This window comes from Vespa crabro, chromosome 1 (genome assembly GCF_910589235.1).
Source record: "Vespa crabro chromosome 1, iyVesCrab1.2, whole genome shotgun sequence".
Lineage (NCBI taxonomy): Eukaryota > Metazoa > Arthropoda > Insecta > Hymenoptera > Vespidae > Vespa > Vespa crabro.
The window spans coordinates 220,523-242,376 of record NC_060955.1 but is presented as its reverse complement, the minus strand read 5'-3'; the positions used below and the strand labels follow the sequence as shown (position 1 = coordinate 242,376).

Below are 21,854 nucleotides of genomic sequence, written 5' to 3'. Positions count from 1 at the left end.
AATCAACGCTTATTTTCTCCGACCGATGGTAGTGTGACCCAACGATCGTGATACGTTAAATTATTAATTTATTAGATCATAAATATTCCCTCGATGCAAGAGATAATAACTTTGACGTTTTCTGTCGCGGTACGATAATACAGCGAATAAATTAGAATTCTTCGAAAGCTACAGTACCCTTTCGTTTCGTCGAACTCCAATAATCAACGAATTCGATTTCGTTTCCTTTCCGTAACTACGTTCCAAGTAGTAACGCGAATGCATCATCGATCACTCTATCTAAACTATTCATAAAGTTCTTACATGTTAGATTTAAAGAATATAAAAAATTCTGAATTATATATTCAACGATACTAATATCAAAACGTGTCGTGTTGGTGTTGTTGTCAAGGTCACAGTATTTCTAGGATAAAATCAATAAACACCTATATATGAATTCTGAAGAAGGTGGTGGCAGCAGTTCTGCGCTCGTAGAGTTTAGTTTAACCATCGCGCCACGGCGAGAGCTCGTCCTCGCGCCCTATAAAAAAAAATTGACCGTTCTTTCTTCTGATTTCTGTTAGCTGGTCCATCGGAACGATCGAAATAACTCTCGATCGTCTCTCGATCGATGTTCGGTGTACGAGAGGTTTAACGACATCGGCTCGACTCTTTCAACGACTCGATTATTAAAGTCGTCTTTGGTGAAAAAAGAAAAAAGAAAAAAAAAACATACGATTAACGGAAGACGAGAACAGGTGAGAATATTTTTTTTGTTTTGTCACTTGTCACGAGTAGAAAAAAATTTAGCAGAATTTTATCAGTTCCAAAGGAAACGCTCTAAAAAGAAATATCGGGCGAGTCGGTGAACGAATCCACGACGATTTATCATGCTTATCTTATCGAGAGAAGACACACTTTTTTCTGGCACCTTGACTTTGCATATCTTTAAACTGCAACCGAATACTTATCCTCGAGTACACTCGTGTAATACTTATACGGACGAGCGTAACGAGTCGTAAACGTAAGAAAGTACCGCTCAGATTCTATATATTTCGTTCTCATTTTCGCCAGTGAAAACGCAACCCACGTATAATTCGCGAGTACGACCAGACCATATCACCTAGATTTTTACGAAAACATATTCCTTCTTACATTCGATCGAATATATAGTGGAATGTTTCGCACGAACGATGAACACGTGCTTGACGTCAGAAAAGAAAGATCACGTTGGCTGATGATCGAATGTAAGCGTAGATAAGGGCTGCTCTTTTCTCATCTTTTTCTTACGAGGAAAAGAAAGAAAGGGAGATAGGATGGCATCGAAAAAGAGCATAGGATCAACAACAACGGAATGGAACATCGCTAGAACTGGAATATCCTTGTTGTTGAACAACAAAACGGAGGAAGCCGAAGCACTTTTCACTGGACATCCTCATAGTTTCCACGTTAAAGCCGGTCGTTGCTTCGTTCTCTTCATGGTACGTAATTAGCTCTGAATATAGGATATCTTTTACTTATTTTTACATTTATTATATATTCAAATATTCGTCAAAGTCCTCGGTTAGTACTCGAGAAGCTATTCGCGATTGATCGTTAGAAAGTTTATCGGATAAACGGATGAAAGCTTTATTATATTAACTAAGCCTAGCTGAGAGACAGGAAATGCACGCGGTGCTTCATCTATTGTTCGGTTCGTCCATATATATATATATATATATATATATATATATATATGTGTGCGTTGCACTCCCGTACATACCCGGTGCTCGGTTTTTTTTTATTATGTTATCTCAAATAACACGGACTTGCCTGCGATCTTTTTGTAAAGGAAAATAATAGTTTCATAACTTTGATTAATAATTGAAATTCGCGTGTCAAAGAACCAGTAGAAGTGAGTCTTAAGTGGGTCAGCAGCTCGACGGTTTCGAGAGCGTGTCGTTTAAGGTCACGTTCGACGAGGAGAATGCACTGATTTCATTTGCAGAATGCATTGATGAGCTTCGAGGATGATAAACTTCAACAAGCCATGCTATTGTTGAGAGACATGGAAAGGGAATGTGCCAACGACATTGGCTGGCTGAAATCAATGAAGAACAGGGTATTTAGGGCAGAAGAGAGCTCCGTAAGTATCAGAAAATAAAAGAGATATGGTTTTGTTAATCGTCCTTGTCCTATTGAATATAAATCGGTATCGTTAGAAGGAATATGTCAACAAGCTGGAGAGGCAGATAGTATTAGCGGATTCGCAAGTTTGCTCAGCGATATTAACTCTCCTCCAACAAGAGCTCACCGGTTACGTTCGTGGCGGTTGGATGCTGCGTAAAGCTTGGCGCGTTTATCAGCACGCGTACATGCAAATATTGCAGCTTTATAGGCGTACATTCGGCAACGTGCCATCAGGTATGCGAAATATTTTCAAACTAATTTATGAACCTTGAATCGAGAGAACTCGCATAACGGAAGCAGATCGATTTTGGCCCATTTCCAGGCTTATCGTCGTTACTTATTAATGCTTTGGAAAAGGTCAAATATGAACTGTTCGGTTTTCTCGATAAGCAGTAACCGATCGCTTTCAATCGTTTGAAATTTCCTTTTGCTCAGATTTCGAGATGAACTGTAGCGTGCCAGGGAGCAATGGTTCTTGTTATTCTCTCCAAAGTCCACATAGTCCAGGGTCTTCGGAATGGTCGATTCCGTCCTACAACGGTTCGTCCGGCAACTCAACGCCTATCACCTCGCCATCAGGTCTGCGAAGCTCCCTATCAATGTTCTTCTCGATCACTGGCATCACGTCCGAACAACAGACACCGTAATTGTTGTTTCTTCTTACAAAATTTATCCTTCTTTTTTTTTTCCCACACCACACCCGATCGTACTTACTCCTCGCTCGACACTTTCGCTTTTTACTCTACTATCAATTTTTTCATTTCATATTTTATATCCAATCTTACTCTGGTTTTTCATTTTCGTAGAACACGTTTTTCCATTTTTTTGAGTATTTCTTTTTTCTTTACGACAACCACGAATACTATCTACTCTACGAGGAAGAAGCGATTGTAGGGAAAATGTAGTTAAAAAAGAAAGAGAAAAAAAGAAAATGTAACGAACGATCGAATTACATTCCCTCTCTTCAGCTTCGTCGAACCGACCGAAGTGGCCCGATTGATGTCGGCCGTGAGCTTCGGCTATGGGATTTATCAGCTTTGCGTGAGTCTCTTGCCGCCTTCTTTGTTAAAACTCATTCATTTCTTGGGCTTCGAGGGCGATCGACGTGCCGGACTCACGGCTCTCATGTATGCTCGGGTCAGCGAGGATATGCGTGCTCCATTGGCGACGTGAGTCAGATACATGCGAGGATATAGAACGTTTGAATATTGACGTTGACCTATATACGATTGACAATAAAAATCTGTAAATAATTTTCGACAGATTATCGCTTCTCTGGTATCACACGATAGTACGACCATTCTTCGCTCTCGATGGTTCCAACGTGAAGGCCGGTGTGAACGCGGCGAAACAATTGATCGAGGAATGTCGTACGGAATTTCAAAATTCCGCCCTTTTTCTCTTCTTCGCGGGCCGAGTGGAACGCCTCGAGGTAAATTTTTAACGGCCCTTAGGTGCACGATCGATGATTAACAACCGGCCGTCGTATGTTACAGTCGAACGTTAATGCCGCCCTCGAAGCTTACGACAAAGCCGTGGATGCGTCCGGTCAAAGAGAAGTGAGATTGTTGTGTTTACACGAAGTTGCCTGGTGTCACCTGATTCGTTTGAGTTACGAGGAAGCTTATCGATCTTTGACACAGTTACAGCAACAGTCGAGGTGGTCGAAAAGTTTCTACGCGTATTTGGCGGCAGGTAATTGTTGTTTCAAACGATAGCCTAGTTTTTTCCTTTTGTTTGTTTTTGTTCCCCTTTACGTTTTCTCTTCATCGTCAGTCTGTTGCGGATCGAACGGTAAGTTCGAAGAATTGATGACGATGTATCGAAAGATCGTTCAGCTGGTCGCTGGTACGACGAAGGAAACGCAACTCGGTCTTTTCATCTTACGAAGAGCTCCGAAATTGGTTGATCAGGATACGGGTCGAGCTTACACGATTTTGTATTACAAATTACTCGTCTACGAGCTATTATACCTTTGGAACGCCATGCCGTCGTGTTCCATCGAGGCACTCCGATGGATTTTATTAGATTGCAAGGGTAACCGCTCGGAAGAGCCTATGGTGGGATTGGCCGATTTGATCGAAGGCGCGGCCTACTCGTATCTTGGCGACAAACAAGCGTCCATTAGAAGTTACAGAAGCTGTTTGAAACGTCGCAGTTCGAACAAGGACGTTTACGATCAACACGTGAGCGCGTTTGCCCTTTACGAGCTAGGTAGTACACTTTGCGCCATTGACGTGAGTATTATCTTTTAAAAGATAAAGATATCGCTGGATAATCAGCCATTTGATATATCTCTTACATTTCAGAATATCGAGGAAGGTAAGAGTTTCTTACTAAGGGCCCAAACTCAATATCGAGATTACGATTTCGAGAGTAGATTAAACGTACGCATACACTCGACCTTGAGGGATCTAAATTGACGACAAATAATACGAGATGAAAAGCCAATAGCGCGGATGAGGATACGAGACATGACGACGATATATGTCGCATATCATCCCACGTATCTTTGTTGTTGTTAGAGCTAATTGGAGCTGTGCGAATGCGATTCGATCTCTATTTTACTAAAATTCAAATTTTACGTAACCCCAAAGGACAGATATGCGTGCGTGCGTGCGTGCGTGCGTGCGTGCGTGCGTGCGTGCATAGATAAAAAGATGAACGAGTGCGCAAAAATATTCGCACGGTTCTAACGATGCCGATTGCGTCCCACGCGCATGGCTATACATAGATATATATTTTTCTTCTGCGAAATTCCGCCTTGCCACGAGTGTTCTTTCATTCCGTCTACAAAAACATTTGAAGAAATCGAATTGAGATCAATTCTCCTCGTTACTTCGTCCAGGAGAAGAAAGTCGAAGTGCGTCCTTACGGTTTATACGATAATGTATATAGCTATAGATATAGACATACGTGTATTCGCTCGTCCTATTCTTACTATCATATACATATAGTTTTGCGTATAGTCGAAAAAGAAATGTATCTATTTCTGTCTACCTATGTTTGAGCAATTTATAAAAGTTTTCGATCAAGCGATTCTACCTTATTTCGTAGAATATTTCATACCACGCCGCGTACAACACTATGACTGCGCTCGATCTTTCTATCAACACATCAAACGAAGTTTGCTGCCGTCACGTATAATTTATTATGTAATATTTATTATTATTATGGTGCCTATCAGATGAGCGTTCGAAACGCTTACTGTTGCGTCAACGGAGGAAATTGTCAAGCCAATGTCGCGAATCCTTGCCTACGTCCTTCCTGGTATCACAAATTCATTAAACCGCTTGCCTTTTGTATCATAACCTCGCTCTTAGGTACGTATATATATACATATATATATCTCATCAATTAGGTACGTAATATCTTTTTGGAAATTTTTCATTGAAGAAACTTTTCGTCGTAATAATAATCCTTCGTTTCGACGTAACCCAGCAATGTCGGTGTCTCACATCTGTGATAAGTATTCCGCCAATTCGTCCTTCAAAGTCGTCAAGGCTGACTTGGGAAACTTACGAAGACATCTGAATACTCTTTCGGTAAACGATTAACTCTTTCGATAATTTCAATTCTAATACTATATAATTCGACTTGTGCATTAAAATGCTTATCGTCGATCTTAAATTTAACGAGATGGAAGTGAAGAATGTCCTAGAGACTCGCGACAATTTGCAAAACAAGCTGAAGGAAGTTGGGTTCGCGATACCAAAAATATCGGAGGCCATTCTTAAATTGAGAGACGAAGTGACCGAGGGTAAGAAAGGTGCGCGAGACTACGAGAGATATCATTTTTCCTCGATTTATATCAGTTACTTCTTGTTTCCCGTTCTATAGGAATCGGAATACATACGGAGAATATGATAAAAGTTTTGTCGCCGGAGAGCGTGAGAAAGATGGTGAGGAGCGAGTTGCAAATCTACGACGCCGATAAGACAGGAATGACCGATTATGCTCTGGAAACTTCAGGTTCTTTGAAATTATCGAACCTTCGAAGAAGATTCTATCGAAATTAATCTTGAAATTGACGACAGTCCACTTCTATGTAACAGGTGGTAGTATACTTTCGACGAGAAATACCGAGGACTATACCGCGGGGTCTCCGAGTTTGACTCTTTTTGGTATTCCCATTTGTATTCAACAAAACACCCCACGAGCTGTTATACAGGTTGCTGCGATTATTTCTTTTCTTATATTTGTCAGAACGAAATCTCTATTCCATTAGCTTTACTGACGTCGATACAAAATTCTGCCTAATAAAAAGTCGTATTCGAGAAGGGAAATGTAAAAATATGTTGTTTACCTTAGCTTCCGACCTTCGTCTGCACGGCTTAATAAAAGCTGGTGTATATCTATTTCCCTCTCTCGAATGGACAACTTTTCCCCTTGGGGCATTTTTTTCTTTCTATCGCGTCAAATGACCAAGTAAAGATAAATCGGAATACACCGCGTGTACGTGTGCGTATGTATAGCACGTCGTGTGTACACTCTTACCTCGTGACGGCTTCTTGATTTCGTATGCACTAGACAGGTGTCCTTCCTGGAGAATGCTGGGCTTTCAAGGGCTCCAGTGGCACGGTCGTTATACAACTACTAGGACCAGTGTACATATCCGGTGTTAGCCTCGAGCACATTTCCCCTTCTATATCACCAACCGGCGAGACTATGGCTGCTCCCAAGGAGTTTTCTGTTTGGGTAAATCGTATCCCTTTCGTCGTTCTTTGCATCGAACAATATTTCATTCCACAATAGATTTATCTCAATCGATTGTAGGGCTTGGAATGCGTCGAAGATACGGATAGTTTCCTTTTTGGCGAATTTATCTACGACAATACCGGTCCTTCCATACAGTACTTTGAAGTCCAAGTAAATTAACAGATTTCGATCGTTTTATAATATGATCGTACGATAAGGAGACGATACGTTATTGTCATTTTCTTTTTTTTTTTTTTTTCTTCTTTTTCTATAGAATAATGCGAAGAAAGCATACGAGATCGTAGAGGTGAAGATACATTCGAATAATGGTCATCGCGATTATACTTGCATTTATAGGATACGAGTACACGGTACTCTTAGGCAATGAAAAAAAAAAAAAAAGATATTCTGTTCGACTCTGCGCGAACAAAGGAGAATCTTCGTTTCTACGTAATACTTGTATACAAAAAGAGATTAATTTTGATAAGAATATAAAATGGAAAAATACGAAATGAATTGATTCAACGTAATCGTCGTTTAATTTATTACATTTGTACATATTTAGTTTCCTTCTACGCAACTAACGCACCCTCTCGATACCACGTATTTCTCTCACGCACACAGATACGTACTCACTCGCGCTCAAAGACTCTCTCTCTCTCTCTCTCTCTCTCTCTCTCTCTCTCTCTCTCTCTCTTTCTCCTTACTTTTCTGAAATTCAGGCCAAGGCCAAAGAAGCGCGCCGAATCTTCCTTCTCCTCCTACGGCGAACGCTCACAAATATCGCATACACGCGTGCACAGGCATTCAGGCATTTATAACTTTGATATACGCATTTATGTATGTACATCTAGAGGATTTATCCACATACATAGATACGTATATTATTATTGAATCAGGCAGACAAGAAAGGACGCTTCTTTATTGGCAGCCCTACAGGACTACACGCAATTTTTTTTTTCTCTTTTTTTTCATTTTGTTTTAACCTGTACTGTAATTAAAATAGCACGACATATCTCCCGGCTCTACGACGACCGGTGACTTTTCTTTCTTCTTCTTCATTTTTTTTATTTTTTTATTTTTTTTATCTTTTTATTTTTTTATTTACTTAATCTTGCTTGCTTAGACACTTTAATAGTTCGACGATTACGCACTGCCTTCTCTACGGGCGAAGAACAGACTCGAGAGGCACGTGGCGAAGAAGTTTTACATCGTTACGTTTCTCTTTCTTCTCTTTGTCTATGTTTCTTCTTTCCTTTTTTTTTCTTTTTTCATTTTTTTTTTGTTTCTTTTATTTGTTTTCCTTTTTTAACGATAAAACATTTACGATTCCCCCTTTCCGTCCGTCCGATTGAATGTCGATTTTTTTTCGTTTAATCCACAGTGCGACTAGAATAACTATAATTCGGAGGTCAGTCGCCTAATAACGCTATCGAGCTATCGAGACTCGGTCGTGGTGCCGGAGAAACGATGATGACGCAACGGTGGTACGAACCTTTTTCCTTTTTTTTTCTATTTTTTTCTTTTTTTTTTTCTTTTTTTTTTTTTTTATCTTTTTTTTTCTTTTTTCTTCCTTTAACTATTTTACGTTCTCGAGGGAGAGCACCGAACGCGAGCCTCCAAATCGAGAAACGTCGATTGTCTTTGTCGAGTATTGCGAGAAGGAAATGTGGGATTCTCTCGAGTGAAGATGAATATTTTAATAGACGCAACTCTAACACGATCGGACTAATCTTTGTTTTAGTTTTCTTCTCGTCAAAAATTTCTCTTAGAAAAAGGAAAAATGAAAGATTGCTCGAGAAGCAAAGAATTCTCTCTACGTCCCTCGACCATCGCGATTTCTTCTTCGCGTCGATCGGAGTCTTGTGTCATCTATAAACGGATGAATCAATCCGACGCGATGACGCAATCATTCTTTTAATGACATTCTAGAGATATAGATCTAAGTGGAGTGATCGCGAATCGTTGAAGGACACTCGATTCTTTCCCACGGTCAACGATGAAGAAGAAAAAGGGAAAACAAGAAGCAAAAAGGAACGCTTTGCGCGTTCGTACCATCGTCTGCATTTCGATATACACGAGTATATAAGTATCTAAATACATACTCTGTTCAAATCGTCTAATGAACATCGATACACGCGAGAGTCTTAAATTTAATTCTCGTTAAAACGTTTCAGAAAAGCTCCCGTCATGATTAATAATAGACATTTTCTCCTTCTTTAATTTTTCTTTCACTTTTGTTTTTTTTCTTTTTTGCCACCCTTTCCTATTAGAAATCTACCGAGAGCATACCTCGGCTGCGAATGCGTGTACTTATTTGTTATTTGATCATATTTCTATCGATGTTCCCTTCTTCTTCTTCTTCTTCTTCCTCCTCCTCCTCCTCCTCCTCCTCCTCCTCCTCCTCTTTAACCCTATCATCTCTCGATCTCTCTTCTCTTTCTATTTCATCTATAATTTGTCTTTTGTACATAGAAAATACGCGCTAATTGACTTCGTCGTGGCTATAGCGTACCGTTTGAAAAACGACTAGAGCGGCTCGCGTCGGTTAGCGTACCCACCAGACATTTTGAACAGGGTAAAACTTGGACTATATTATTCGATAGCCAACGGAGCACTACGCAACTTTGGTCTAAGAAACGTACATGGATACTCGGACTATTTTTCCATAGCGATTACGGCGCACGGCGCTTTCAACTTTTACTACATTATCTTCACTTTGCTCTTCTTGTTTCTCTCTATTGTTTCAGTTTATGTTTGCGTGTACGTGTGTGTATTTTAGCAACAAACGTCTTCGCCGGTCGTACGAGGGGTGACTCCCTCTATATCTCTCCTTACATCGTTCAGCTCTCTCTCCCGGCCAATCAAATCTAAAGCTGGCATCGATTGATTTTTCAAATTTTTTAGAAACTGTATTATCGATTAATCGGAATATAATATATACGAACGTTGATCGTTAGATTTTTCGATGATCGCCAGCAGTAGTTTTTATGTGCCGGGATTACTTTTGATTTTATTATATTTATAGAGCGCGAACACCACCGCCGTACTAAGGCTCGTCGACGTTCGAAAAGGCATGGAATTTATTATTCTTTTTTTTTTCTTTAAACATTTGCTTTGCTCGTTTATCCACCCGTTTTTACTTCTTTTTGTTTTTTTTCTTTTTTTTTTTTTTTTCTTTGGACTTATACTCCGACGATCGTTTAAATAATACCGCACGCGGTGGTAGTATCAAAATAAATCGCACCAAATGTAGAGTATAGAGTATTCATAAATGTATGTATGTACAGTTGAATTTCTATTCCTTTTTTCATTTTGTTCTTCCTCGATCGGATCTTTCATCTCCGTTTTCTAATCTTTTTCATTTCATCGGAAAATTCAGCTATTATCTCTCGCTCTCTTGTCTACGTAGCGTCTCTCTCTCTCTCTCTCTCTCTTTCTCCTAATTTTCCCTCCTCTGTGCCATCTTTTAACGTTTTACCCGCTCGCTTGCCGATGTTTGCTGCTGTCGTTATAGGAAATACACTACGATTAAAGTATATCACAGATGTTAACGAGAAGAACGTCCTAAGATAGAAAAAGAAAAACGAAGAGAACGAAACGAGGAGGATCGAACGATTTGACTCGTGATCGCCCCAGGAGACACGCTATTTATCTAAGGTACTTATGAACGTATGTACATATACTCGAATGAACTTTTTATCTAAACGCATTGAACTAGATCGATTGGTTTATCGAGCGAACGTCGCTGGATTTTCCACCGAGTAGAAAGCTAACAAGGAGAAAGAAATTTTCCCTAGGAGGATACACTCGCGTTTCAAAGAACATTTATGCGATCGTCTTAAACGCGCGTTAACGATATCTAATCCTTTCTTTCTATAACTCCTGGTGGCGATCAACGCGAGAATAAAGGAAAGGCGAGGAAGTGTGGTCCGATAAATTGCAATTTGTCACGTAGACTCGATAAATCTACCTAAGAGCTACAAATTCGCTAAATTATTGTTAAATTATTATTTTCTTTTTTCTTTTTTTCTTTTTTTTTTTTTTGCTTTTTGTTTTTTCGACGCGACTTTATAATACGTCGTGCTTCTTCTCTACCAATTCCTACGAATGACTTCCATGACGCTTCATAGCGGGAACCGAGTTTCGATACCGCTGGCAATAAGAGATTGTCATAGGTTTTCAGTGCGTTATACGTGTTGTATATGTCGCCTGTTTTGTATTTTGCTTGACGAAATGTAACGAGACCGTTAGAACGAAAATAGAGTTGCCATTGATCCGACTGATCGACTTTTCGTTCGATTTATCATGACGTATCTCATTCAAGGTTTAGAGAAAAACGGTAGGAGAATATCATCGTGTTGGGATAAAATGCCGAGAGGAGGCCAAACTTTTTCGGAGGAACCGGTTTGTCTACGTAGAAAAGTAATAATAAACAATGACCGATAAGAGAAACAATGATCGACTCGCGATCTCGATAAAAGAATATCTCTTCTTGGATTACTACGAGCAAGGAATCGAATGTAAGTGAGAGAAAGTAATTCGTCGAGAAGTCGATCGAGCAGTCCCGAAAATAGCGACTTCTAATCCCCGTCGTTCTTAGCCTCAAACAGTAAGTCGAGTTCGATGCTCGAATCGAGTTTCGAGATCGACGTGAAAATATAACATCTTTTCTCTCTCTCTCTCTCTCATATATCTTCCTTCTACTATATTATCTCTACTTATCACCATTGGAACGACGAATTCTCTAAAACTCGCAAGAGTTTTTTGACGCATTTGTTTCTTTCGCTCCTCTCCCCCATCCGCCCGTCTGCATCCTCCTTTTCTCTTTGGCAAGTTCACGGCGGCAAAGTGACTAGAATATAACGACTATATTGTCATGCACTACAGTCTTTCTTAGAGCCCGTCGTCGACGCCGTCGATTTTTCATAGTTCCTCTTGTCGTGGAATAGCAACGATGTCACGGCAGCAACGTTAATCATTAAGAGGGATCGGAAGGGCCGGGCAAGGATGGCGCGTCTTCCGTTGTTTCGACGATATCTTCCTCCGCTTCTTCGTCGACGACGTCGATCGGCACCGATATCGACATAGTAATGTCAGGTGTCTCGTCGTCGTCGTCGTCGTCGTCGTCGTCGGCAAAAGTTCGTCCAAAGTGTCCGCTGCTGCTGATCGAGTCCGTGTCGTCGACATATATTCTAACGTCCGTGCTGATCGCAGGACATGTGGTACACTCGACGACCTGAACAAGGCCGCTAATGCTACGACTACCGTCGCTACCACTCACAGTTCCACTCCCGTTGATGCTCCCGCTCGTGTCGGTCTCGCTGACATTTTCAAAGGCCGAACTTTCGTCCGGCGGCTCGTCCGGTAGCTCCTCCGCCGCGTAAATGTGGGCGAAACTCTCGACGCGCACGATTTGAGCGCACTGATCGCTCGTCCCAGTCGTCGACGTACCGGAAGAGGTAGCACTCCTCAGCCTGGACGGCCTTCTTTCGTTGATCACCGATTGCACGTCGAGATCCTCCTCCTCCGCTTGAGTCGATCTTTGTTTTTCCTTCTCCTTCGACGATCTCGCATTTTCCGTAGCTGTTCCTAAATACGCGAAATCGGGATATTAAAAAAAAGATGTGCAACGAAAGAATCGGGCTTACCTTCGCTCTTGGCGCGAATACTCGGTGCGTACTCGCTCGCAATACTCGGCGTCCTCGTGCTGCTTCCCGTGGCCATGCTCGTACTCGTCTCCGATTGCGATTGAACGTCCGTCGAGATCCTTCGGGCGAAACAGGCCTTAGACGGATAGATCTCGGCGGTCGGCAACAAGTAACGCTCGTTCTGATATCTCAGGCCACCGGTGGTAAGCGTCGAGGTAGATCCGCTAGGCGTGACGGGCGAAGAACTAGCCGTTGGTCTGCTCGCGCAAAGGAGCAACTTGTTCTCTTTGTTGTTGCTCATCACCTTCGTGAATCATATGTCGCGTTACGTATCCACCTTACGACCTATTCCCCATTATCTTATTACTTACTCGAAGATACTGGCTCTCCGGAGGTATGGCTTCTTGACTTTCCATCGCGTAGATACGATGAGGAATGATTCGCGGGACGCTCAAATTGCAAACGGGCTTCTCAAAGACTTCGGTGACTTCGAAGTGCATCGGCAGCAAAGACCTTCGTTGGTTGCTCGAGTGGAAGGTCTGTCGGCGCTTCGATTTGAACTTGGACGGTCTTGGATACGAGCGGAAGCACGAGCTACGCCTTCTTTCTTTAACGTTGATTGCCACCGAAACGGAAGTATCTGACGAAAACGTTTATTCGATTTTTAACATTATCATCGTCCAATGAACCTACCCACGTATATCTGCGCGATGATATATTTGTTCCTCGTTCAAACTTACCGTCCAAACTCTTTTCCTTTGGCGGATTGTAAATGAAGTTGGCCGGCAAGGAACGAACCTTCGCGAGACCCGGTCTAACGAGAATCTTCTCGCTAGTTCCCATTATCGACTCGAATTCTCTCTCATCGTCCTCGTCCAAATCATCCCCAATGTTGCGTCTTTCGAGCGAACCGGCCGCCGCCTGCTCCTCCTCCTCCTCCTCCTCCTCCTCCTCCTCCTCTTCGACCTCAAGAAGTTCCTCCCGTTCGGCGGCCAGCTCTCTTTCCAATTGCGTTTCCATGTCCAACTCGTCTTCCATCTAAAATCGTAAATCGTTGTAGCGTCGTTCGGTGCGTCTTGAATCGAAATTACAGTTTTAAGGGATTAAATGATCGCGTGCCTGCTTATGACTCTCCTCCAGGTGTTTCATCAACACCGCGACGACCACATTGACGAGAACGAATTGCGCCATTAGTACAAAAATGACGAAAAATATAGGGGCGATGATAGTGCTAACGCAACAATTTTTCACGCAATCCGTCGCCTCGTCGCAATCATCCCTAAGCGTATCCTTCATGATGCCGTTCCAATTGTCACCGGTAGCTACGCGAAAGAGGGTAAGGAAGGCCATACCAAAGTTACTGAAATGCGCGTGCTCGCCGAGGCCTTGGCAAGGTGTTTCGTCGCTGCACTCTATGATTCAAATTATCTTATGTAATATTGTACGTTCTGCGTAAAAGTCACAAAAGGACGATTAAAAAAAAAGAAAAAAGGAACAAAATGACCTACCTAATCGGCCAAATAGTTCCACTCCCAGGGCCGCGAATATAAAGAACAGTAAGAAAAAGAGCAGACCCAAGTTGCCAACTTGCGGTAACGCCTGCATTACCGTGTCTAAGAGGGCGCGTATACCTTTGGCCATTTTTAAAAGTTTCAATACTGAAACAGATAAAGGAACAATTTGTCGGTCTTATCGGCCTCAAGTGGACACTCAAGTTTTTCCTGAGTACTTACCTCTGGCTATACGGAGAACTCGCATAACGCGAATGATGGTAGGATTGATGGGTATGATCTTCGACTCGACTTCCTCCAAAACGATGCCGACTACTGATAATATAACGATCCCTACGTCCAATTGGTTCCATCTACAGAGATAAAAGATCTTGATGAGATCGATGAATCGAGCAAAGAGTCGAATGGAAGAAGGAGTAGATAGATATTCAGAGAGAGAGAGAGAGAGAGAGAGAGAAAAGATGGCAAGTTTAATGAAAAGGTTATGATTCGAAATCGATCAAGAGTTTTATTTATAAAGGTATAGAATCTTACGAATCGCCAATGATTCGTAAGTTACAGAGAGCCAACGAATCTTCCAACGATAAGAAATATATGAATGCTCGTACTTGTCCTTCAGATAAAGATGTATACCAAGGGCCAACAACTTCATGAGCGACTCCAGAATGAAAACGGCGGTGAAAAAGTAATTGAATATCTTGAGGGCATAGGTGAGTGCCTTCGGCATCATGTAAAACTCCATAGCCATCGTGACGACGTTCAAGCCGATTACGGCAGCTATCGCCAAATCGAAATACTTGGATGTTACGACGTTGTGAATGAAAAGCCGCGTTTTCGAATAATTCGTATAGTACGGTGGCTCGTGCATTTCTGGAAAAAAAAAGAAAAGAAAAAAAAAAGAAAGAAAAAAGCGTTGCTTTATCCGCCAAAAATGCGAAATTATGTAAAAAGCATAATTAGGTAGGATTTCGATTGGACAAACTTCGTCGTTTCTTCTCCATTTGCTGAGCCCTCTTCTCTGCCCTCCTTGCTCGTTCCTCCTTCTCTTGTTCCTCTCGACATCTATGAAAGTTCTCAACGACGACACCGACGAACATGTTCAGGACGAAGAATCCGACCAAAAGGATGAACGCGATAAAGTATAACAAACGCCATTCCGAATAATTCTCGATCGGCTGCGACAAGATTGAGATATCGATATCTGTCGTACGTGTTAGAGACTAGAATGTATAATAACGGATGTAGGATATCGATCGAAGCGGGTTACCTGTTGATCCACGCCAACCGCGTCCAATCCGGTATACATGATGTTGACCCAACCGTCTCGCGATGACAAAACGAACAAAGACATGAGCGCCTTACCGAGATCGTCGAAATTATATTTCCTGTTGAGCCATACGTTTCGCTTATCCGCCAGGCAATCCGTTTTATTGCGAACATTTTTTATATCTGGACCGTCGCAATAATAAAACGCACCCTTGAACAATTGTACGCCCAAAATTCCGAATATCACGAAGAAGGTACAACATATCAAAACGATATTGCCGATCGGTCGTAAAGATGACAGCAACGTTTGTACGACCAACTTTAATCCCGGAGCACGATTGATCACTCTTAATGGCCTCAACGATCTCAACAAACGAAAAACCTGGGAAGAAAAGGAAAGCTTTTAATTGCATCGGGCATGGTACAAAATGATTCAAACGTCTTCCTTTCCTACGATTAAATTTATAAAAAAAAAAAAAAAAAAAAAAAAGAAAAAAGTAATGAAGCAAAAACACACCCTCAAAATTCCAAATATTCTCGGACTACTGGAAGAAATCAAGGACATCATTAAATCGACGATAGATATGGTGACTAGGGATCCGTCCATGATATTCCAGCCCGACGTGAAGTAAGCGTCCGAACCATAAAGCATACCCGTTGCTACGACCTAAAACGAAATAAAAGGGATATAGCCGGGACACCTACGTGGATGGATATTATCTTTGAAATACTCGCACGTTGTACCGTACATACGCACCTTGATAAACATCTCGACGGCGAATACCGCGGTGAAGATGTAATTGGCGGTCATGAGGAAGAGTCTCTCGCGACTGTGCGACGGTATGTTCGGTCTCTCCATCGCCAGAGTGATGCAGTTCAAGCCGATAAAGAAGAGAATCGCGTTGTCGAACCACTTTTGATCGACGAACCAACGGCAGAAAGCTCGAAATCTAACAAAGTCGCTCGCGTATTATTGGGAGCGATATAGATAAATTAGATATAGATAAAGATAAATAATCGTCCCTACCTGTTATTAGGCGAAAATATATACAGCGCGTAATCGTCGCGTTCCTTGAGACAACCCTTTGGCTCGAAGAACATAAATATTTTCTTGATCCTCTCGACGCTGCTCGCGCTACCGTGGCCGTTCGAAGGAGGCGTCTGATCGTCCGTACGCGAATGATCGTCCTCCTGATCCGAAAGAGGCTTAATTCTCGGCAGTGCTCCTGTTTCCATCGATAAATTGTTTATCGTTCGAGGCGTCGAGCATGGCACCTCCTCCGACACCATACCCTTTCTACCAGCACCTTGAACGTTTTCGTATCCTCTTAAGGAGTTCCTTCGCGAGAGTTCGCCGATCCATCGCATCTGTTTAAAACATCGCATCGACCTGTTAATCAATCCTGCTCCCTCCTAAAAAGCTACGCCAAGGGATCGCGGTCTGATATCCGATTATCGACATGGAACATCTTTTTTTTTTTTCTTTTTTTTTTTATATACTCGCCTGGTTAGGCGTGGCCGTGTAACGGCGCATCGATGAACCGTGGCTTTCGATGGAATTGTTGGGGCTGAGGCTGCGATTATTGCTCGTTAGGACGGTCGTTCGATTATTGGGCGCGTCGCATTGCGTGTCGTTTCTTATCGAGCCGTGCAGGTAACCACCGTTGAAGCTGAAAAAAAAGAATATCGACGTAGATTCGGAATCGCTCGAACGAATCGACGGCAAGAGAAGAAGAGAATGAAAGGGACGGAAGGAAGGACAACAATGAGGCGGACAATGCCATCAACTCGAGGCTGGATCGGGGGAGGGGGAGGGGGAGGAGGAGAGCGGGAAAAGCTTTCGCGAGAATCCAATTCAGTGCTCCGTAATTTACCCTCGTACTTACGTGTAATTGGAACCGCCGAAGGCACTTCTGCCATTGTTCAAAACGATCGTTCGACTGGCTTGCTCCTCGTCGCTTTGGGACCAACGTTTCCTTCGCAAAGATGGCCGAGACAAACGCCACGAGTATCCTCTCTGTATTCTCGGTGGACTAAGAGAATGGGGACATAATGGATAATAATAGAAAGACAAGAAGGATGAATCGCGACCGATAACGCGAGTCGTCGATCCTATTTACCTGGAGTTTGAGAATTCTCTCGAGGAAGGATTTACCACCGCGGTAACGAGGCTTATTCGTCTGGGAAATTGTCCGGCTATCAAATTGTTGGTCGAAAACTTGCTACCATTGTCCGGCAACTTTAACAATCCAGACGGTATGCTACATTGACTCTGAAAATATCGTTCGTTGATAAATTCGAATAGTAATAAATTATGCGTTTATAGGGATTCGCGGTTTCAGATAGAACGCACTAGAGGCGCGTGAGGTGGGGGTGGGGGTGGGGGTGGGGTGGGGGGGGGGAAGAAAAGAAAATGCCTTTTGCGTGGATCGGCCTTGGGTCAAACGGAAGGACGACGTAGTCACGTGTAAACGTGCAGGAGAACATGTGGACGCAAGGAGGTATTGTAGAAAGGATCGTATATGATCGAGTACATACACCGGTCCGGTCTATCGACTCAAAGGAGAGGGCAGCCGTTGGAAAAACCGCACGATAATTAAGGTCTCTGTAACCAACGTCGAGCGTCGTGTTTGGCGAGTCTTGAGGCGTGGCGGCTGTGTGTGTGATTATCGGTGGCTGACCAACGGCGCTCATCATCTTGTTTTCCTTTTGAATGTTGCACTTTGGCTCGTCCATGCGATGCCTCCAACTACTGTTCTGCTTTTCCCGACAACTATTGTCCTTGTACTTTCTAAGCTCCTCCGCGCTTTGCCACGAGTTCTTTCGTTCCTAAGGACACACACACACACACACGGATACGGTCAAAAATTTGATCGTTCGTTTTCTTTGCATCCCCATCCCTTGTAGATGGATCTTTTTATTTGAAGATTTTTCCAAACATTTGACAACCAGGGATAACGATCAGGGATAAAGTCAGACGAGGGAAAAGTTCCCTCGATCTCTCTCGGGTTCTTGCAAGCATAACCAAGACGGACACTCCATTTATCTCGTACCTGTGTATACGTGTCGCTGTCGGTGATCGAGTGAGACCTCGATACCCTCGAGGATCCTTCCTCGCTGCCCATTCCTGCCTCCTTTGCTGCCAACTTGGCCATCTCCCTTTGCTCTCGTTCCCTCCTCTCGTTTCTCTGCAAACGCGTCATAGAAAACGAAATAACGAGAAGCCATCGTTTAACCTTAAAGGAATCCGTTTAACTACGCGTAGGCTAGATTTCCCAACGCAAGTAAAGAAAAAGAGAAGAAAGATATGATGGAAGCCTCGTTCGAGTTGCCTCGCGTGTGAACATAAATAAATTATATAGCGCAATTTTGAGAGCGATAACGAAGCGGTTCCAGTCTATTAATCTCCATCATAGAGAGAAAGACTTTAAGTAGGAGGGCGCACGTAAGGTTTTTCGATGCCAATGGCGTAATGTCGCATTAGCACGAGAGCGTAAACTTTTGCCATGCGACGGCGACGTAAGAGCGTGGGTAGCATAGAATGAATACATTGGCCGATCCTTAGATAGCTTTACCTACTTCTTACGGTTGAATATCCTCGCTTACGAGGGCTTACTACGTGTCTACGTTCACGGTGGTTTTTCTTTTCTCGTCAAATCGATCGTGAAAGGTTTACGCAAAATCGCGATTAAATGTTAAGGGTGAAATCGCAAACGTTCGTAATTATAACGTATTGACGGTTTTTTGTTTCTTGTTTTTTTTTCGTTTTTTTTTTTTCAATTAAACATCGAATTAACATTCTCTTTCGCTTTCGATGATCGATAATTCTCGCTCACCTCCGAAGAGAAGCCCTCGACGAGAATGGCGACGAGAAGGTTGAAGAGAACGTAATTTCCAAATGTCATCAGAGCGACGAAGTAGAGGGCAGCCCAGTGGGATGTCTTTTGCATACCGTTGAAAAGCACCACGTTCCAATCTTCTTGCGTTAATATCTATTTCGCCGAGGGGAAAGAGTGGACGATGATTTAGAAATCGTTAATTATATCGAATACGACAATCTATCGAATCGGACTGTTCCATCGATTGGCAAGACGAAAACTCCTTGGCCTTACGAGCTAATATATTTTCTCGGTTAATATGTTTTGCCTCGGTAACAATATCCATGCGCTCGATATCCTTGCATTCCTATTTCATCGTTTTCGACCGACCTTTCGCCAAGCACGGAAAGGAGGAATATCTAAAGAAAAAGATGATCACAGTATCCGGATGCCAAAGTACCATTGAAATGCTCCGAGAAGCTTCATTCGTCATTTCGACAATCGGGGCCAAGGACGATGGAGAAATTTGTTAAATTTTCGAACCGTCCCGACACCGTCCATATTTCCATATCTAGCCTCGGTTACAAAAACGTATTGCCAATCGATATCGTCTCGTTTTCAGCGTATACGTATGTACGTACTTTCGTATCGCGTACCACGAATTTCTCTCTGTTTCTCTCTGCATACGTATGTGCATATATCTATATCAATATACATATATACGAACATTCTTTATGAGATTTTCGCTTATCCTCCTTTTTTCCGTTTACTCCTCCTCTTCCTCCTCCGCTGTAACCACACCACCGTCGAGCAAACCAAAGCCACCTCTCTTTGTTCCATTTTTAGATCGCGCCGTTTCTTGCGCATTCCGTATATCATATACTTACCTTATACGCCGTTTCTTCGCTTATAACAAGTTCAACGTATTCCTCCATAGATTCTTCCTCTTACTCTTTACGATTTCTCCTTCTTACGGAATTCTCCTTCTTGACAAGCGAGAACGAACAAACAAGTCGCTTTTATTTCGCCCTTTTGTTTTCTTTTGCCTTCCAAATATTCCAAGAGTGCAAGATGCAAAATGCGTTAAAAATATTTGAAAAATTTTTCCCTTGCCTTCTTCTCTGCGTTTCGTCGCGTACGAGTTTCTCCGAGTTTCTTTCCAACTTTGAGACTCGTTCGTTAAGTTTTGAGAAAAAGAAAGAAAAGAACAAAAATTTGTATTCCGTTTTAATCCGCAAGGTAGAATGAAAATGGGTGCACTTTTAATAACCAACTCGCGAATGTTTCTTTCTATGATACCAAATAAAATGTACTCTTATTTCTTTTTTTTTGTCTAGAAACATTGTGCGTGGAAAAAAAGAAAATACACGTGCGTTCGCTCGCCAGACTCTCCATCTCTCCCGCTCTCTCTCTCTTTCTCTCTCTCTCTCTCTCTCTCTCTCCTCCTCTTCCTCTATGTACGTGAGTTTTCAGGCAGCTTCTCAAACTTTTTGCGAGTAGTTCATTCGCTCAAAACGATACAAAAGCTCTTCCCGACGAACGTATTATTGTTTTTTTCTTTCTTTTTCCTTTTTTGTTTAGTCGTCGTGTTCATTGACGTAGAGAACAATTTCAGTGCAAACGAAAGGATCAAAAACACCAAGGAAAGCTTTCTTTTTATCCTTTTGGTTTTAACGTGAGTCTAATAGCACGTAATTGGACCTTGAGAAACGCAGAGAGACTCGAGCGAGGCTTAAAAAAGAATGACGTTTTTTGCAATTATTATTTTCTTGACATATCGTTACTTTATCGACCGATACGAGAGAAATTCGTGGTCTTTGACGAAATTAATCGATGAAGACGATTAGCGCGAAAACAGATAGAAATTCAGAAAAGGCAAGGTAGTATGATAAAAGAGAGAGAGGGAGAGAAGTAGAAAGGAAAACAAGAGAAAAAGGCATAGAGAAAGAGAAATGTGAAGAAATCACAGATAGAAGTGAATTAGACAGGGAAAGAGAAAAAGAAAGAGAAATGGAGGAAAAGCGAGAATAAACAAGGTGTGCGATCAATGAACGTACTACGAGCAATCGGTATTAGGTAACCGGTGGCGATGATAATAATACATTTTTTCGTACACGTTTTTAAAGCGTGTAAACATTTGTTTAGCGTATTTCGTGTGTGTATATATATATATATACAGTTTGTTTTAGATGTATATATAAATATATTTATATCTGTATAATTAAAACAGGAGAAGAAGAAGAAGAAGAAAAAGAGAAAAATATTGTTGGGGATTTGAAAGGTGATACCTGAAAGACCGTGACAAGGGCCCAGACGATGTCGTTGAAATGTTTGCGATCACAGCGACACATCGGGTGCCGTGAGACCACCTCGGCACAGGTGCAGGGCCGACTCCGGTCCGCCCACATGCAAAACTTACCCCCGAACAGGTACATTCCTAGGATGCTGCAACCGAGACAATCCGCCGGCCTAAAGTTACCACCGTGACAGTAATCGACGGTAATCGGGATAGAATGTAGATAAAGAGACAGAGAGAGAGAGAGAGAGAGAGAGAGAGAGAGATTAGATAGATTAGAGAGAAAGAGAAAGTGAAAAGAGACAAGAAAAGAACCAACAAGAGAGAGAGAGAGAGGGTCAAGGGAAACGAAAAAGGATTCTCTGAAATTTCTTCGGACGACGTGCCGCGAAGCGTCTCTGCTCCTGCTCGCCGTTCTTGTTTGCGATGGCCCTTCTTTCCCTCCTTCGAGTAACTAGAGACTTAC

At 42.3% G+C, this 21,854-nt stretch overlaps 2 protein-coding genes across 8 annotated transcripts in view; one reads left to right on the top strand and one right to left on the bottom strand.

Moving 5' to 3' along the window:
* The first annotated feature begins 593 nt into the window (after nt 1-593).
* Nucleotides 594-7,376, top strand: LOC124432111 (tetratricopeptide repeat protein 39C-like). Its single transcript, XM_046980718.1, has 16 exons — nt 594-1,460; nt 1,967-2,104; nt 2,181-2,382; nt 2,584-2,791; nt 3,117-3,317; nt 3,412-3,580; nt 3,645-3,843; nt 3,925-4,217; nt 5,336-5,471; nt 5,545-5,693; nt 5,788-5,908; nt 5,989-6,120; nt 6,204-6,319; nt 6,679-6,846; nt 6,925-7,017; nt 7,121-7,376. Exons 1-16 carry the CDS (start codon nt 1,296-1,298, stop codon nt 7,232-7,234), a joined length of 2,604 nt encoding a protein of 867 aa, XP_046836674.1. The 5' UTR covers nt 594-1,295; the 3' UTR covers nt 7,235-7,376.
* The window catches only part of LOC124431978 (voltage-dependent T-type calcium channel subunit alpha-1G), a 53,333-nt gene continuing 38,841 nt past the window's right edge, over nt 7,363-21,854 (bottom strand). For 3 of the 7 annotated variants that reach the window (XM_046980422.1, XM_046980447.1, XM_046980467.1), the window contains 20 exons: nt 21,381-21,537; nt 19,111-19,266; nt 18,328-18,462; nt 17,813-18,103; nt 17,395-17,546; nt 17,161-17,307; nt 16,779-16,944; nt 16,302-16,642; nt 16,032-16,224; nt 15,792-15,941; nt 15,276-15,656; nt 14,991-15,183; nt 14,617-14,878; nt 14,231-14,361; nt 14,006-14,155; nt 13,617-13,909; nt 13,238-13,535; nt 12,869-13,137; nt 12,498-12,801; nt 7,363-12,438 (listed from right to left, as the gene is read on the bottom strand). In XM_046980422.1, coding sequence (XP_046836378.1) covers nt 11,828-12,438; nt 12,498-12,801; nt 12,869-13,137; nt 13,238-13,535; nt 13,617-13,909; nt 14,006-14,155; nt 14,231-14,361; nt 14,617-14,878; nt 14,991-15,183; nt 15,276-15,656; nt 15,792-15,941; nt 16,032-16,224; nt 16,302-16,642; nt 16,779-16,944; nt 17,161-17,307; nt 17,395-17,546; nt 17,813-18,103; nt 18,328-18,462; nt 19,111-19,266; nt 21,381-21,537 — 4,780 coding nt within the window. In that variant the 3' untranslated portion in view covers nt 7,363-11,827. The remainder of the gene's footprint in view (nt 12,439-12,497; nt 12,802-12,868; nt 13,138-13,237; nt 13,536-13,616; nt 13,910-14,005; nt 14,156-14,230; nt 14,362-14,616; nt 14,879-14,990; nt 15,184-15,275; nt 15,657-15,791; nt 15,942-16,031; nt 16,225-16,301; nt 16,643-16,778; nt 16,945-17,160; nt 17,308-17,394; nt 17,547-17,812; nt 18,104-18,327; nt 18,463-19,110; nt 19,267-21,380; nt 21,538-21,854) is intronic. The other 4 variants (XM_046980440.1, XM_046980457.1, XM_046980474.1 and 1 more) reach the window with 2 other exon arrangements.

Coding starts and splice junctions, on each gene's coding strand:
- LOC124432111 (XM_046980718.1), top strand. CDS start 1,296: ATGGCATCGAAAAAGAGCATAGGATCAACAACAACGGAATGGAACATC. Junction 6,121..6,203: donor TTATGCTCTGGAAACTTCAG/GTTCTTTGAAAT, acceptor TCTATGTAACAG/GTGGTAGTATACTTTCGACG. Junction 6,320..6,678: donor CCCCACGAGCTGTTATACAG/GTTGCTGCGATT, acceptor CGTATGCACTAG/ACAGGTGTCCTTCCTGGAGA.